The sequence below is a fragment of the Dermacentor andersoni genome, chromosome 4 (assembly GCF_023375885.2).
Source record: "Dermacentor andersoni chromosome 4, qqDerAnde1_hic_scaffold, whole genome shotgun sequence".
NCBI classification, from domain to species: domain Eukaryota; kingdom Metazoa; phylum Arthropoda; class Arachnida; order Ixodida; family Ixodidae; genus Dermacentor; species Dermacentor andersoni.
This window is the reverse complement of record NC_092817.1, coordinates 15,101,363-15,118,974: the sequence shown is the minus strand read 5'-3', so window position 1 is coordinate 15,118,974 and position 17,612 is coordinate 15,101,363. Positions and strand designations below refer to the sequence as shown.

General features: G+C 45.3%; 2 protein-coding genes across 2 annotated transcripts in view; both read left to right on the top strand.

Annotated features, from left to right (window-relative positions):
* Window positions 1-12,982, top strand: part of LOC126536052 (uncharacterized) — a 28,878-nt gene extending 15,896 nt beyond the window's left edge. The window contains exons 5-9 of the mRNA XM_072287504.1: window positions 1,318-1,488; window positions 3,568-3,624; window positions 6,545-6,669; window positions 8,258-8,299; window positions 12,079-12,982. Coding sequence (XP_072143605.1) covers window positions 1,318-1,488; window positions 3,568-3,624; window positions 6,545-6,669; window positions 8,258-8,299; window positions 12,079-12,224 — 541 coding nt within the window. The 3' untranslated portion in view covers window positions 12,225-12,982. The remainder of the gene's footprint in view (window positions 1-1,317; window positions 1,489-3,567; window positions 3,625-6,544; window positions 6,670-8,257; window positions 8,300-12,078) is intronic.
* Window positions 12,983-14,379: 1,397 nt separating this feature from the next.
* Window positions 14,380-17,612, top strand: part of LOC126535777 (glycine receptor subunit alpha-2-like) — a 32,056-nt gene continuing 28,823 nt past the window's right edge. The window contains exon 1 of the mRNA XM_072287497.1: window positions 14,380-14,560. Within this exon, the coding sequence (XP_072143598.1) occupies window positions 14,380-14,560 (181 nt within the window). The remainder of the gene's footprint in view (window positions 14,561-17,612) is intronic.

Genomic DNA, 17,612 nt, shown 5'->3' with positions numbered 1-17,612 from the left:
ATGTGGCATTGAGAAAGGGGGCTTAATACAAGTTCTTCCAATAAAATAAACCATAACATAGAATGCAGATTTAAATAAGCGAAAATTGAAACCGTGGGAACAAACCAGAAGCAACACCAGCCGAAAACAGAGCATAAAAGCTATATCGTAAGTACATCGAAGGCACGTGAAAACTCTGATAAGTTAAATTCTTTAGCATTTGCGTAGATGCACGTGAAACTTATGTGATTGTGTACTTTACGTGACGTGTACGACGATATTTCCAGGCGTAAAAGATGGTGGTTAAATGTACGCACGTATTCATGAAACAATGACAGAAGGGTTGTGTCACGGTGGTTACTTAGCAGCCGCAGGAAAGGGGAAAGTTTAACTCGTGTTATGCTTGAGTGGTGGTCATAATGTCGAGAAATGAAAAGAGCTGCTATATAGTGAATTATTTCTAACGTGGTAGTTAGGTTCTTTCAATACGGGGACCAGATTGGAGAGGAAAACTCAAGTTGTGAGCTGACGGATGTTTGAAAATCTAGCTTATGTACAAGAGAAGGCGAGTTCCGAACGTTGCGACGTAAACACCCCATGCATGATCTCGCTGCATTGGTGCACACGGCGGTAGTATGGAGAGTCCAGGAGAGGTTTGGCTTAAGGGCGACAGCCGAGCTATTTAAGTGATGAAGCTTGGAATAATTGCTTTTTATGCCATTCGAAAAGTTAGTACTAGGACGTTTTCGGCTAAAAGACATTACCTTGCATTTAGTTTGCTGTAAATTCATTAGTCAGGTGTCACACCAGTCACTAATTAGGTCGAGGTCTTCTTGAAGAGTCTGCTGTTCATCAAAACTTTTAATGGGATAATATATAATGCAAATATGTGCATTCAGGATGACATCTTATTGGGCAGGTTATAGATAATAAACAGTATGGGATTAAGAAGATTAAGAGCCCTGTCTACGCAAATAATAATTGCTAGTTCAACGATTTGTTGGCCGCCTTGTTTCGGTGATATCTTGGTTAAATCATTTTTGTTTCCTTAAAACCCTTGGTGGAAGTGGCGGGGCTGGTCTAGGTACACATTGGAGGCTAGTTGTCTTCCTATTTGGAGAGAAGTGTACAGTAAGTGGGTACAATAGTTACAATTCTATATTCAAGACGTCAACGATAGTTATGCCAGTCGCACTACAGTTTTTTAGAATTGCGTATCCAGCGGGAAGGCCACCTTATACCGTTATCGGAGCTGGTATAGGTACACATACACCGGCTTTAACTACGATGTCCGTCGTCTCGACTGCTCACTCTCTGCAATGCGGTTAATTCCCACAGACCCAGCAGCGGCGGCGCCCCAGCAGGCAACGCAACGACCAAGGTGGCCAACAAGAACGTGCAGGCGGGTTGCGTGGTGTGCGACCCGCTTCCCGAGATCGTTCGACACCAGCACATCATCGTCGAAGGCGTCGAACCGGTCAGGAGGTCCAGTCTGCGCAGCTCGGACAGGTATAAATGCACGTCCATGCATATGTGAAAGACTATTATAGTACTACTATTCTCCTCAGATCCGACAAAATTCTATAGTGACTCAACCACAATCATTTAAAGTCACAAGAGTTCTAATTTGGACTACTTGGTTGAACATCGACACACTAAACAAACAGCGCAGGCAACTGGACGGGAAGTGTTGTCGTTTTCGCGCGTAGTCCAGTTCTCTGCACTGATTGTTCAGTATGTTGCTTTAAAGACTATTCTTATTGACAACTGGTCTTTTACGAACATGAAAAACTATTTCCTTGATCATGTGGCACGGGTACGTACTCACAGCAGCAGCTCCGTGCATATAGACAGAGTCCATTTCTTCGGTTTGTTGTGATAAAAGAGTAATTTTTTTTTGCCTGAAAACGTAATTACAGGCTCAACATGGGCTTGTTCGTTGCCTTCACTTTTAATCCTGAATTGCCACGTCATCTGGTTCCATTTGAAATGTACTACACATTTATCTTTTTTCGTTGTCGTTGGCGATACCAGCAGTGCATCTCATACAAAGCATAAATTTTCTTGAACAATGGTCACATCAAGAATGTGAAATGCTTGACATATACTGCCACCTATACGTCTTGATTAATGTTAGTCCAGAATATGTTATTTTATCTTGTCAGGCTTAATACCAAAAAGGACGAGAACCTATGTGCGCGAGGGTGAACACAGAGCCTGAGGAGGCTGGAGAGTCGTAATGAGACTCCAACGGGATGGAACTCGTGGCTATGCTTAGGCGTAATTGCTTAGGCGTAATCTCCACACAAAAGCTTTTGCAAGTTGTGGTTTAACAGGCTCGGGCTTGCTTGCTTGCTTGTGCAACGCCGCGATGTAAAAGTGTATGAGCAACGCTCTAGGTGCACGCTTCAAATTTTTCTCATCAGTAAGCTAAATTAAAGAGGTATACGGAGATAATATTTGGCACATGAAGCGTTCATAAACTACAGCTATGATTTGGAATATACCAAGATTATTACATAACTGTCATAATCATCATCGATAAAAAGGACACATAATCAGTCATCTTTGACTAAGTGGAGTGCGGTCGTCGAAGCGCCGCTTCTAGCGCAACAGCCATTCTCGGTGCTCCTCTCGCAAAGACGGCTCTTCGCTGTCCCGGATGTCGCTCAAATGAACTGTCGTATTTTCGTGGTAGTCTTCGTCGTGCAACCGTCGTCGTCATCGCTCTCGTTCCATATGTCGTCGTCATGCCGCCTTCATCGTTGTCATCGTGTCATTAGTCGGGAATTAATATATATTATACCCGTGAAATGTGTATGTGCTCCTTTGCTTACCTTTGTGGAAAACGAGCGATGACAATTATACCCGGTACACTGGCTTGCACAACGGATGACTCAAAACGCAAAACGTGTTTCTTTATTTTTTCGTTTCGCTGAAAGAGAGAGTCGAAAAATTTCTGTACGACGAACTGGCTGTCTACCATTACTGTGTGCCAAAACTTTTCATGTGAAAATAAGCTTCCATTTTACTTTATCTAGCATGTGTTTCAGTACGATCCGCGAGCACGTGTGCTACATCCTTTGTTTACGTCCCAAGGCTACACGGGGGGGATTACAGCTGACACGGTAGTAAAAAAGGGCTCCACAAGTTTCGACGATATGGTTTCGAATTTTCAGCGCGCAATAACGAGATAAAAACAAAGTAAGAAAGAATACTGTGGCACGTTTCGACCTCAAATCCAGTTCGAATAATGTCGAACAGCATTTCCGAAACGTAAAAGTAATAATAGCGGGAGTCACTCTTCGGATTCCTTCGCAAAAACTTTCACCGCCCTCCAAAAAGCCACTTACACCGCCTTTCTGTGAGCCAGTAAAAGAAGCAGTGACTAAATTTCGCTGCATTCAACATTTGCACCAAGGGCCCTCACGACGCAGTCGTCAACAAATCAGTAAATGTGTAAGAAAGCGTGGGCGAAAGAATTATTTTTTTTATGTTGCGTACCCCCTTGTAGACCTCAGCAATTTCATTTCTTTTCTTCTCTCTCTCTCTCTCTCTCTCTCTCTCTCTTTCTCCGCTCGCTTACAGCACCAGCGCATCGCCGGAGTCGAGCAGTTCAAACAAAAAATCTGTCTCTTTCAACATGTAAGTCACCACGAGCTTGCTAGACGGCTTATTGTAAAAAAAAATGCGAAGTTAAGACACAGAGGTTAGGAAACAGACACTACGAAACACAACATCGCTTCGTTGTGTCTGTTTATTTCCCTCTGTGTCCCATCATCGAATGCTTCTATTCTTTAACGAGTTAGCATTCTTGCGGTACTTTACGCACTTTTCGGAGGCTATCTATCTATATATTCTATCTATGTATGTTTGTATCTAACCGTTTTCCCGCCCACCTTTGCCACTGGGTAGTTCCTGGTCGAATGGGTAGTGCATCGGGCGGCTGTGCTGAGGGAACAGGGCTCGAAACCAACTGTCGGAGCAACGTGGGTCACTGAGTATGTGGCAACGTGTATACATCTGCCACTCTTCAAAAGCCCCTTTCATGCCGACATGGGTCGCAGTATAGGTGTGTGCCGATCTTCAATCGTGAAAAAGATCCCTTAAATTTATTCCTTGCTGAGTGGAATCGAATCCCCGTCATAAGGGTTCCCCACGGACAGCAACCCGACGCCTTAGTAGGCTACACCACAAGTTCACTGGGTATGTGTCGCTCTTCAATGAACCTGTCGCTAACTTGGGTCACTGAGTATGTGTCACTCTGTGTGCAGGGAACAATCCCTAGCGTTCGCAGGCACTTGCGCGCCGCGCTTTTCGTTTCGGAGGCTACGTGCTGACTTGTCGGCAGCGACACTAGATGGCGCAGCGTGTCCAGAAAGAAGCACGAGATCGAACCCCGGTTGCCGCATCACTCGTTTCTAAGCGTTCGCAGGCACTTGCGCGCCGCGCTTTTCGTTTCGGAGGCTACGTGCTGACTTGTCGGCAGCGACACTAGATGGCGCAGCGTGTCCAGAAAGAAGCACGAGATCGAACCCCGGTTGCCGCATCACTCGTTTCTAAGCGTTCGCACGCACCGGCGCGCCGTGCATTCGGGGTGCCGCGCGCAGGCTTTGCGGCGGCGGCGCTAGATGGCGCAGAGTGTTCTTAGGGAAGTGCGAAGGAGGAGCCCCGCTGCAGCAAACGCCTCACACATAACTCGTTTCGACGGGGCGAATACGTTGTGTCCCTATATTGATTGCTTAATGCATTACCGTCGATAGTCATCGTGACATGAGTTCAGCCCAATTTTTTTTAATGAGTCATGTACCAAGGGAACGCACGCACTCGACTGCCTGAGCTCGTGTCATTAGTTTTTTATACCAGGTTTTATCTTTATTTTATTTGTTCTTGTATCTGACAGCATCTTCCAAAATTTGTGCATTGTACCCTGAATTATGATTAATGCTATCTTTTCGTTGCTTCGGTGGCTGTTAGTTACCTGTTATCTAAAGAGTATAAGCTAAATGACGTGAGCCCTATCGGTCTCACTAACCTTAGCGAGAAGAGGCCGCTGGCTGCACTAGCTGGCGACGATGACTTCCGCTTCCTGGAACAAAACGATTGCTCTTGTCGATATATGCATCTTAAATACTTGTCCTATAGATAACAGTAGCTCTAATTAGTAAAGTACGTTTACTTCCTTTTGTCATACGCAGCTTGCATTGAAGATACAGCACCGTCAACTAGTCCGATTTGTTAATCGCTTTACTCACCTGTTATCAAAAAACTGGCACCGGACTCAGGCTACCTCCTTTCCTTATTTACTGTTAATTAATTAATTATTGTTGAAATGTTTATTTGAGAGAAAAAAAATACAAAGAATTTCTGTCAAAGAGGCTGACAAAAAGGCACGAATGCCTAAGTGTCAGTCCCCTTCCCTGACCCGTTTCCAGTGCACAAAACACTCAAGCACGCAGGGTAACCATGGTACAGAAAGTGGATACATCCACAAAAAATGAAAAGTACATGAAATACGTAACAGAAATATTGAATGCGATTTGTGTGCAAAAGAAGGAACAGTCATGTCTGAAGCGACAACAAGTACATGTTCATTTTTTTTAAGTGCTTAGGGGCGGTGATTCATTTATTATGAGTAAGCCAGTGTGATGATTCAGAAAATCAGCAACTATGAATGCTTGCCTTTGCATATGCATGTCTCCTTTACTGTGTCTCCTTTACTACAAGTGCCTACAATGGAGGTCCTTGTCGGCCAAATTTGCAGTTAACAAGTGATTCTGCGGCTGACGTCGACCGAACTCACCAGGACGTTCGAGCTCGTTCAAATGCGGTAGCCCGGCCCATATCTCACACCTCAACAAGATGGCCAGCAAAACATACCGGCTACAAAACTCAGTTCCATTTCAATTGAATTTACGTGAGATTTTGTTTAGTCAGACAACAATCACAATCAAATCACAATCACAATCAAGATAACAAATCTCGAGAACGTTTCCATGTCCTGGAAACAGGAAACGCAATTTGCGTAGAGAGCTGCGGTTTTATTCTTTCTTTTACACGCCATACCAGGGCCGTATTTTGTAACGTTCCGTTTCATTTTCCATTATTCTTTTCTTATCGGGCAGTGGTGAAATGAAATGGAACGTTAAAAAGTATTTCTTCGGGTTCGATTGGTAAAAGTTGAAAATTTGCTGTATGCCTCCTACAGGAAAAGTTGGTAATAGGTAATAAATAAAAAGACAGATAATGTAGTACTATGCTAGTACAATAGTACGGCAGTGAAGCGCGTAACTGAAATGAATGTAATTCCGGTGTGTTACGTGCCAAAACCACGATTTGATTATGAGGCAAGCCATAGTGGGAGACTCCGCACTAATTTTGACCACCAATTAGGGGACCTCTAACGTGCCCCCAATGCACGGGACAAGGGAGTTTTTGTATTTCGCCCCCATCGAGATGCGGCCGCCGCGTCCGGGTCCCGCGACCTCGTGCTTAGCGGCGCAGCACCATAGGCGCTAAGTTACCGCGGCGGGTACGCGTAAATGGACGTTTCATGCGCACGCAGCCGCCAGTACCGGCAGTTGCCGAAGTGCGTGTACTGCATCACGATCGTCATCCTCGGCGTGGTTCTCCTCAGCCCGGTCATCTACCTGGCTGTTACCTCCAAAGCGGCCCGAGCCGTCGGTGAAGGTGTCGTGCCCGTTCTTTCCGTTATATGCTCAAGTAAAACTCTTGCTTGGGCTAGTTGGTTCATGCTTGAAGTAGGTAAAGGCAAGGCGCAGAAGACCAGGACTTAGGAAGGAGAACACAAGGCGCCCGTCTTGTCGTTTGTGTTCTCCTTCCTAAGTCCTGGTCTTCTGCGCCTTGCCTTTACCTACTTTCCGTTATACTCCGTTCAGCGTTTCGTGCTCGAGTGTACTCTCTCTCCTCACCAACTCAGTAGGATCTAAAGTATGCGTGAGTTGATATAACCTCATTTTGTAGCAACTGCACAGACAGACGACGTATAAAGACGGAGACTGCGCTTGCCCCGTGGCCTTTCTTCGTCTTTCGTGTGTTGTCCTGTTGTCACTAACTCACTACAGTACAGCGACAGTTATGTAGTTTCTCGGTCAGCCAACCAGAAGAGAAATATGTGACAGAAGTATTGACAGCTGGGCGAGTTGTTACTGATTCACGGCGAATCAGAAAAAGAAACAGAAAAACGGATCCCCCAGTGTCCTCCCCTGATCGCCCTTCACGCGGGTATGTCTGAAGGGAAGGAAGGATTTGTAGTGCACGATGGGCGAGCCTTCATTTCCTTTTCTCCAGGATGCGGCCGGCTCTCGTTAGTTGATTGGCTGACACAGGCCTTAGTTTGCGATCCCCCGCAAGTAGTTCTTGGAGATTGAGCATAGCCCATTTTACTTTCTTAGTTTGCGATCCCCCGCAAGCAGTTTTTGGAGATTGAGCATAGCCCAGTTTACTTTCTTTTCTTTTTCTTTTAGGTTTAAAACTTCAGAACGGTGACAAAGAGAAAAACAATGGAGAGGCACTATTTATCTTTGAAGCTTAGCGCTTACTTAAACCTGCAAGCATGAAGCAGTTAGTTTAGAGACACATTTCTAGCCTCTTTCTGCAGGCCGGTGGTTATAAAATTATGGGGTTTCACGTGCCAAAACCACTTCCTGATTATGAGGCACGCCGTAGTGGAGGACTCCAGAAATTTCGACCACCTGGGGTTCTTTAACGTGCACCTAAATCTTAGTACGCGGGTGTTTTCGCATTTCGCCCCCATCGAAATGCGGCCGCCGTGGCCGGGATTCTATCCCGTGACCTCGCGCTCAGCAGCCCAACACCATAGCCACTAAGCAACCACGGCATTGCAACTAAGCAACCACGGTTATAATAGGGAAACAGAAAGAAACAAAGAAGCTCAAGAAAGAAATATTCAACCGCACTATGACGTCGTGGGAACATCGATTTCGAAGAAAAGTTTCATGAAGTATGTTTGGCCATTAATTTGTACCATCCTTCGACACTGAAATAGAGGAGAGACGGTTGTAGAAATCCAATATACAAATCTAGAGTTGCTCAATATTTTTCCCGTACCCATTGTCTGCACTCGTACTTAACAGTAGTAATGCAAATTATAGTGGCACTTACAGTAGATGGGCTGCATTTGTCGTTTACCTTTTTGTGTCTTGATACTCTTATCACTTTCGTTGGTCGAAAAGGTTGCTGTTTGGGAGCTCGAAAGTCACTTGATAACCAAGCTGTCTTCTGTTCTCGCGTGCAGAGGAAACAATGCCACCACGAGAACCTCCACAATCGACTTCCGGTCAGTAGGATTCAGCATTCTTGATATCGCTGTGGCCGTTCTGGCTTACATCTCGTGTACGTTCACTAAGGTCAAACGCCAAGTCACAATGCTTTTTTTTTATTTTGGGGTTTTACCTGCTAAATCTAAGACTACCCCGCACCTAAATCTAAAACTACCCCACACCTCCATCAGATATGTTACGTAGGAAGACACCGACGAAAAGCTATATTCAAGTATATTTACAAGGCAATATGCCGCACTTGGCCAAGAGGCCATGCTAGCCTCTAATCGCCGTCGTCGTCTTCACCCTGCTCGCCTCTTTGTCATCGCAAATACTGTTCTGTAGCAATATGATTATGAGGCACGCCGTAGTGGGAGAAGGCCAACTGAGGTTTTTTAACGTGAACCCAATGAACGTCTCGTGGACCTGTACGAGGTTTCGTTAGAAAGCACCGTGAGCGGAAGTCACTCTCTCGGCTGCCGTCGTCTGCTCTTAGCTACTCGTACAAAGCCCTCTAGCCAGCGAATTTATTAGCCTGGCTTCCGAAATGGTGCATTCTCCGAGGCCACGTCGCCAACACAACCATAAAGCTTGCATAGTGGAATCGCAGCCTGAACGCACAGAACCTGTTCGCAAAGCGCAGTTTACGTCGCGCTCTCGCTCTTTGTGCGCCTAAAGCGCTCTAACTAAGCTGACTTATTCCCTACGAAAATTAGGCGGAATTCACACACGGTCATAAGCAATATCGTGGTCGTGCTTCGTCGACGTTAGCTCAGGAAGCACCCACCATTACCCTCAAAGTTCGTGAGACTGTCTACTAAAGGCCTGACGCGTGTCTAGGACAGAGCGCATGTGCTTCTTCTACTAATCCTGCACGTCGAAAAGCAAACGCTCGAACTTGGCAACAGAAGGGATCAACATATACAGGGTGTCTTTTTTGTTTTTGTTCTTTTTTTATAGCTGCACCAATTTATTTAAAATATTGCCTATGGCAGATAGCACAATTCTATCCTTGATCAAAATTACTCGAAGATACGGCCATTACTTCAACGACAAATCAAAACATTCAACTGAATAATTAACATAATTACACTAATTAACTTTTTAATTAATTATGTTATGCTTTTGTGATTCAATGCATAATACAGCGGTTCCATAAAAGTGTAACTGGAACGCCAATGCATTCTGTCAGACACTTTGAAAATTAATATCTCGGAACTGGTGCTGTCCCGAGAATTCGTTCCAAGTGGATGCGCCGTGCGGACTTAGCGACTATGATTCGTAGATAGAAATATGTGGTGTAAAATAATGAATTAAAGAGCGAATTAGCGCAATTACGTTAATTATTCAATGGAACAATTTGACTTTACGTAGAACTATTGGCCGCCTCATCGAGTAATTTAGATGAAAGGTTACAAGTGTGCTATCTGCCATAGGCAATCTTGAAAAAGCTTGGTGCCGCTAAAAAAGAACGCCTTGTATAGATGTCAACAGCAATCGGCGAAGCACCGATTGTGTACCACCCCAGCTAACGGCGTGAAATAGCCGTACGGAATAGGATATGCTTTCTCGCACACCAGTTTCACTCACCTGAAGAGCAAAATCTACCTGTTTGCTACGCATGTAGCACTGAGCATGACAGATATCGGGAAGTAAATCAAAAGAAGGAAGCATGCGCGCGTGATCGTTGTGCTTCCCTCTTAAAAAACACGCTGCAGCAATTAGAGCGCTCGTGAAAAACTCGCATGATGGCACACAAAGCAAGGTAAATATACCAGGTAGCGAAGCTTCCATAGGAGCCCATACGTTCATAACATGGCGGTCCATCGGCGGTTCATGGGGCTTAGCGCCATCTGTATGTGGTGGGAACACTTCCGGCAGAAGAAAAAACAATGTGACGCCATGTCCGTTAAAAGCAGAAGTGACGTCATTTTGTTTTCGAAGGCGCGAAATTTGTTTTGTTGGCCTGCTTTTGGAGCTACATATTCAAATGCCCCACCATTTGACTTGATGGGCGTTTCGAGTTTTCGGCGCGGTAAGCGATGCAGGAAAAGCCAGCCGTACGGTTGTAGAAATCGCACCCCTGCACAGAACGTAATTTCTTTGGAGGCCGGCGAAAGCTTCAGGTGTAGAGTGCTGATCCTATCGTCGGACGCCAAGCTCGTCGGCCGGCGCAGTAGCACGAAAATAACTACACAATATTCTGGCGGTCGTAACTCACTGCTTTTGACTGAACAGATTAAGAAGCGATGAAGCTACCCGTGTCACCAAAATCAGACAAACTTCGACAAGCAAGAAAGCAAAAACTGTGAGGGGGGGCGTATTTCCACAGGTGAACTTTACGAGTGCGCCTTTCTGCCCATTTCAAAACGTGCATTGCATCGCGAGTGATAGTGGCGTCAACGCCCCCTGTAACGATGGGCGCCGAAAATAAATGAATTTATTAATAATAATAAAATTTAATAAACTTGCATTTTCTTAACTCGTCAAGAATATATAAGATTGACCAGGAATTTCATTTTCGTTGCGTGAATCTACCTGTGTCTTGCTTGAATTAAAAAACGCTTTTTTCTTTCCCAATGTTTGTTCCCTCTAAACATAGTCGCGCTTCAATCGCTGCTCCCATAACACCCCTTGCTGATGTCGGTGACAATCTGTACTGAACCGCTTTTCGCCCGAAGCTTCGCGACCTATTTGGATCGACCTTGCACAAAGCCCCGACGTAACAGAAGCGATACCTGAGTGCACATTGTTTACCGTCTGGAACGCGCAAAGTACGCAGAAGCACATTTCTTTCACAGCAAGGCGTCAAACGCCACGCGCATCTTTTTAAGACCGCCGTCGTCTGCTAGCTGTTCGCGGACAGAGTCGTGGACAGAGTCCGCGGACAGTCCACGACATCCGGTTTATGAAAAACAAACGCGATTCTAGCAGCTCTCGGACTGGTGGGCGGAGTTTCCGAAGTTGTTCGAGAAAATAGAATTGGGAGCAGCAGTCCCAAGCAGTCCGGTACCGTCAGGGAATGATAATCGACGAGGCCCAAGTCTTAGCCCACGATGCTCAGTTATCGCGCGCTTAAAAACACCGCAGTACTTCATCGTTACCGTATCTAAGACGTTGATAAAACGAAAAGGCAGAAGTGATTGCTACGAAGATAGCGCCGTGGTAAGATGAAAGGCGGGAAGCTTCGTGAATTCATGCCCTGGTTAACTAGTGATTTAACACCGCAAGGCTCAAGGTGAAAAATAAAAGAGAACCATCGTTCGTGTCTGCTTATTTAATGCTACTTTATCACGGTACACTCTTAAGAGCAGTTTTCATCCTTTGGATCTTGTATTGTGCCCCAACAAGAACAGTCCTCTATTTTTCACGTATTTCCATTTTTTAACGCTGCGTTCTTGGTACTTTCCGATCACGAAAGGCAGGCGGTTAGCAGCATGACATAACGTGCCTGACATGAAAGTATAATGAGCACCATGTGTTAAGGAAAAGCACGCAAAGTGTATAACGATTATAGCTGAGTGCAAGATATAATCCAAAAGGCGTAATTTTTTTTTTTTTTTTGCAGTCCACCCGCTGCGTCTCATGTGCTCTTATCAAATGCTTGTACTAAGTTTCGTTTTCTTATTTCGCTTTCTTTTTTTTTTCCCTGAAAGCCGCCCGCTGAAACCAATTGCGCCATTTCCAAGCATTGCCTCTGCGACAATAGCGAATACGAAAGCTCGTATTTTTTGAAAAACCACTACTTGTTTACGTGCCAATTACAACGTATTAACTTCTCTTTTTTTTTTTTCAGACCTAAACGCCACTTCATCACACAGTAAGCATGCATTTAAGTTGAGCTACATTCCTGGTTATTTTACACGTCATTTAGCTTGCTTTCCTTTATCGCTGTGGGCATCTCCTTTCTCGATCTATGATTGCCGAAGACGATCTCGGTAAGAACGGATTGTATAACTCCAATGACATTATCCCTCACTACCCATTATTGCTAAAAACACCGAATAATTCCGTTGGCCTAAATTATTGTGTTACTTCTCTGTTTCCAGAATTTCATGACAAGCTGATTCTCATGGGCTGAAGCTGAACATCTACATTTTAGAATACATTCTGCAAAATAGCGCTTATCAAGCCGATGGCGCATGCTTATGCTATCTCGTGTAGAATGTTCATGTTTGGCAATGCGCGGCAGCAAAAACCGGTTTTCGGTTTTTGTAATATGGGCGCAGCTTTCTTTTCCTTCCTTTTTTCCCTTTTTTTAACATATACAGTTTCACATAGTTTCTGTGCACCGTGCTGTTAGGTAACATACACGTTAATATCTCTTAAAAATTATATAGCGTGTTCGTATGTTGTCATTGTAGAAAAGAACCTAAAAGCCAGGTGAACACTGTAACGTCCTGAAGGCCTATATTTTCTTGACCTTTGCCTTAGTCTTAACCTTACCAAACACAATATCCTTCGAACTCTTAGCACTACCTTATCAGCTTCTTCGAAACTGCACAATTTTTCTGAACTTATCTCGCTTCATATGGTCAAAGCAGTTACCCCAAGCGCGTTCAGTAATTATATACGGGCCACAAAACACCTCCATTGCCAAGGCGTACTATGTCAACTAAGTTTCGTTGATGATAAGCGCGATTTCTTGTGATTTCTTGCGCACCTTGGGATAAAAGTGAATAAACTGGTATTGCTGCCAATTTTCGTCGTAAGCTTTCTTTTTACACACAGTCGCATCAAATTCTGGAGCAATCGTTCTGTTTGCCCAAACATTCTTCAATGCCTTCCAGAATGGTTTTCGGAAGTTGCTCGATGTCACCGGGCTTAATTTGTGCGCGCAGCTCCAAAGTTACCTGAAACGTCGATGTAACGTCGAAGTTACCTTCGAGCATTATTCGAATGATATCAGCTCTCCACCTACACTAGCTCGGGCCCTTTCTCGTACTGGAGAGACGCGAGTCCACATTCATCGTGGGCATTCATGGCAAACCTGACACCATCGCACTTGACCGGCTGAAGCCAGCCTACTGCGAGGCGACTCCCACAGTCGCGTCCCTCAATTAAGCCCCGGACGTCTCCTTTCCGGTCGATGCGCACGCTACTTCAGTCCGCCGAGTTGCACGGATGAGCTGATTTCGTTCGCAGATCACGCTGCTCTCTAGCGGTGGAGCTATGTAGCACCACCGACATCGACGCGATCTAGGGCCTAAGAAGGAAAACGAGGTCAGGCGATGCCACGAGCGGCGCGGGAGCTTAGTTGGCTGGGAAACGACGAAGAAAAACTTAGTTGAGTTTGAGCTCTGGTGCTGGAATAACGTCTCGTTGTCTCTCTCTCATGGGCTCTACAATTCAGTGCCTTCCAAAGTGGTCTTGGCGAGTTGCTTGATGTCACCTGGTATAATTTATGCACGCAGATCCTAAGTTACCAGAGACGTCGAATGCGACATAGATGTTACTTGCAAAACATTTTCTATCGCACAACCCGGCACAGCTCTGCGACATTGTCTAATTTTCATAATAGGACCGAACAGAGTGTCATGATGCGGCGATTGATTGATTGATTGATTGATTGATTGATTGATTGATTGATTGATTGATTGATTGATTGATTGATTGATTGATTGATTGATTGATTGATTGATTGATTGATTGATTGATTGATTGATTGATTGTGTTCCATCGCTATCTCTGGACTATAAAACGCAGGGACCATTTTGCGTTCTTCAAACAATGAGATGGGGCTTTCGTGGTAGGGAACAGTGTACCGAATCAATCTCGTGTTCAGAAGCAGCCACTGGGTGACCGCTGTTGTGCCACACTGCGTGCCTATCGTCGAGGCAACGGGCGCTCCCCCGTCCCCCCTCGCTTTTCCTCTTTTTTTTTTTTTTGATGTGGTTGCTCTTGTGCTGAGCTTTGGACTAGGGGCCGCGACCATTAGCGATCATTCTGATTATTCCTTTGTTAGTTTATCTATCCTATCCTATCCTTCAAACACCCACTGACAAGTCTGGCATTGTCATGTCAGGCCAACTCGCCCAACTGTGTATACGAACCTTCAGAGTTCCACGAAACTGCCGACCCTTTACCGTCGGTCGAAATGAGGAATGCGGCGGCGCGCTGCACCAAGAATGCTGCCCCGACGGAAGAGGAATGTGACGCGGGTGACCTCGGCACCCGCCTCGCCTCGTTCCTGCCGATGATGTATCGCGAGAGGAATTTAAGGCGGAACCGGCCCATTGTTGGAAGAAAGAGTCGCCACCAGCCGCCCCGTCGGTCTGGTGCGCTCTTCGGCACCGCTACCTGTACGCTATTACCTGCTATATCTGTACATATTGTATAACGCTTTTCTTCTCCTCTTAGTCTGCTCCAAGTCTCTCGTCCTCCACGCCGAGTCGCAATACCGCGAAGGGTATTTTGGTGCATTCATTTGGTTGGTTGGCTTTAATTGGGTACATCTGGACCTGATCCGGACTGCACGTGCGCTCCGTGATCGGCATTTGTTTTATTTTCTTAACCATCATCATCGCCAAACAGGAGAAAGGGTCCTCGCGCAGGAATGTGCGCAGAAGAAGCTTCTGGGCGTTAACGTACAGGTGCGTACCTGGGTGGTGCCCGATGCGGACAAACTGCAGGACTGTTGGGCTTCTAATCATGTGAGTTAGTGCATACAAGCCTTTGGCGTCGTTTATCGATAATCTAACAATATAATTTGTTTGCAATACGAAGAAGGAGCACACTACTGCAGGAAGTTACACACATGCAAGACGAAATGCAGGCGTGTTGGTGCTTCGCCGTTTCACCTTGATCTTTTTTATTTTATTTCATGCTATTCTTGACAGCTATTTGCACGGTGTGGTGCTATATTTTCCTCGCCGTAACAACCGTTCAACACCACCCGCAGCACCTTTCCTCATTTTTAATATACCTCATTTTGCGTACCGTGGTTCTCTCTTTCCAACGATATAGTGATGCGTGTAAATCCGCTTTCGAATATATTGCTGTATTAAGTATTGTACTGACCTCGCGTCGCAATTGAATGATTGAAGTTCAAGTCTGAAAACAACAGATGCAGAGGCTACAAGGCATGCCGTAGCAGAGGGCACCGGATTATGATTTTAATATAACCTACCCCTAATGCGAACATCCGCGATATACTTTGTGCTAGAGCTTTGCTGTCCGAAAGAATAACGTTTGCCCGTTTGCTCGAACCTTTGTCGCGAGTTTGTGCAATCTTGATTTGTAGATGAGGCGTGGAAGAACAAGACACAAGACGACGAATTTTACGAGATTTCAAATGCGCTAGCATTTACGAAAATTGCTCCTCGTTTCCTAAGCTCTTCTTAAGCAATCTGTTAGAAGTTTCCAAGACGCTGTCGTAACGCAGAGACGCCGGCCGTATAGTGGCTCGGTGGCTTCGGCGTTATCCTGCGGAGCGCGGGGACGCGGGTTCGATTCCGGGCTGCAACGGCCGCGTTCCGATGACGGCGAAGTACGCGAAAATGCCCATGTGCCGAGCTTTGGGGGCACGTTAAAAAAAATAAGGTTGTCAAAATTAATCCGAATCCTTCACTACAGCCTCTTTCGCAGCCTCAGTGTTGAGTTAGGCCGTTGACCCTCAATGAATCAATAATGCAGAAGTGCAAATCAATAGAGACTTTTAGAGTATGGCCTCAAAAGTTTGTTGTCCCAAAGAGTTTTGCGGGTGCTAGCATTGGGGCACGCAGGAGTGAATTTGAATAGAGCTTTGCGTTTGCGTATAACGGGTGGATGGATTATTAAAACTTCTTTCTGGGCGAGTTGGTGCATACTTGACATAAAAATTGTTACAGCGCAATCACATGCAACCACAAGTAAGAAGGACGGGACACAAGCGCTGACTGTCAACTAAATTTTATTGACGGAAGACGGATACCTTATATAAGGGGAAAGGCAGAAGTAAAGGGGGAAGGGAGTGATACAATCGGGAAAAATGACAATGCGCATCGATGAACGAACGTGCCAGCAGTCAACTGAATCAGGCGCCGAAAAAACAAGAAAACGAAAAAAAGAGACGGAGATTCTCGGCAAGAGTGCCAACGCGACGGTGCGCGTCTCTTTGGAAGTGTTCCAGATACACAAATATGGCAGCAAGTGTAAGCACCCCTTCTGTATCGCTTTTTGCTGCAGAGCTTCATTTTTTGGAAGCGACTGCTTACTGATTTCAATGTATGTTAGTATCCCTCGCCTTTTGATAGTGTTTTTCTAGTTTTTTCGTTTTCTTGTTTTTTCGGCGCCTGATTCCGTTGACTGCTGGCACGTTCGTTCATCGATGCGCATTGTCATTTTTCCCCGATTGTATCACTCCCTTCCCCCTTCACTTCTGCCTTTCCCCTTATATAAGGTATCCGTCTTCCGTCAATAAAATTTAGTTGACAGTCAGCGCTTGTGTCCCGTCCTTCTTACTTGTGGTAGCATGTGATTGCGCTGTAACAATTTTTATGTCGGGTGGATGGATGGATGTTATGAGCGTCCCCTTTGGAACAGTGTGATGGGCTGCGCCACCAAGCTCTTGCTATTATACTGCCTAATGTCCTACCTAGGTTAAAGAAAAAGAAAAAGAAAACACGATGAACTACCACAACCAAATTTCCTGACCCCCTATTGTGAACTTTGCTTTTGTACGTCTCCGTTTTTTGTCGTTTCCCTACTTTTCTTCCACCAACACCAATAACGTCTTGCGCTTGCAGCGCCACTACGGCGTCAAAGAAAAGGTACTATAAATAATTAAATAAAATATACCATTTTATGACAAGAAGAGTAATTTTGACATTCGTATTTTCGCGTTTAATTACCATTTAGAGGTTATTCTATTAGCAACAATCAAGTAGTTGCGCTTAGCTTTGAGTATAACCAACATTGCGTCCCTTCACAAGCCAAGTTAAGACGTGTTAGGCCTACGAGCCGTGAAATGAACAATGGAATTCAATATCAGCGGTGTCTAATGAATCAATCTTCCTAACACACGCTAGTTGAGAGAAGCGATAACCGCAGTCACTTCTAGCTTGCGGAACTTCACGCGTTACCGCGAATCGAGCCCTGTTTGGTGCTAGGTTATAGCCGTCGCTTCGATGGGTGCCGCCATGTTTGTTGACGCAGAGCTTTTGGGGCAACTTTTGGGGCTCCCGCTAAATCAGTGAAATAGCGTGCCCGACGCAAAGCCCAAACGCAGTTTGCGTCTCGCGCATGAGCAGTGGCTTTGACGCTATTTCTTTGGGGCCACAAACGTTTGGGGCCCCTATTCTAAAATGGTCTCATAACCGACAATTTCATTTATGGAAAAGAGACCGAGCA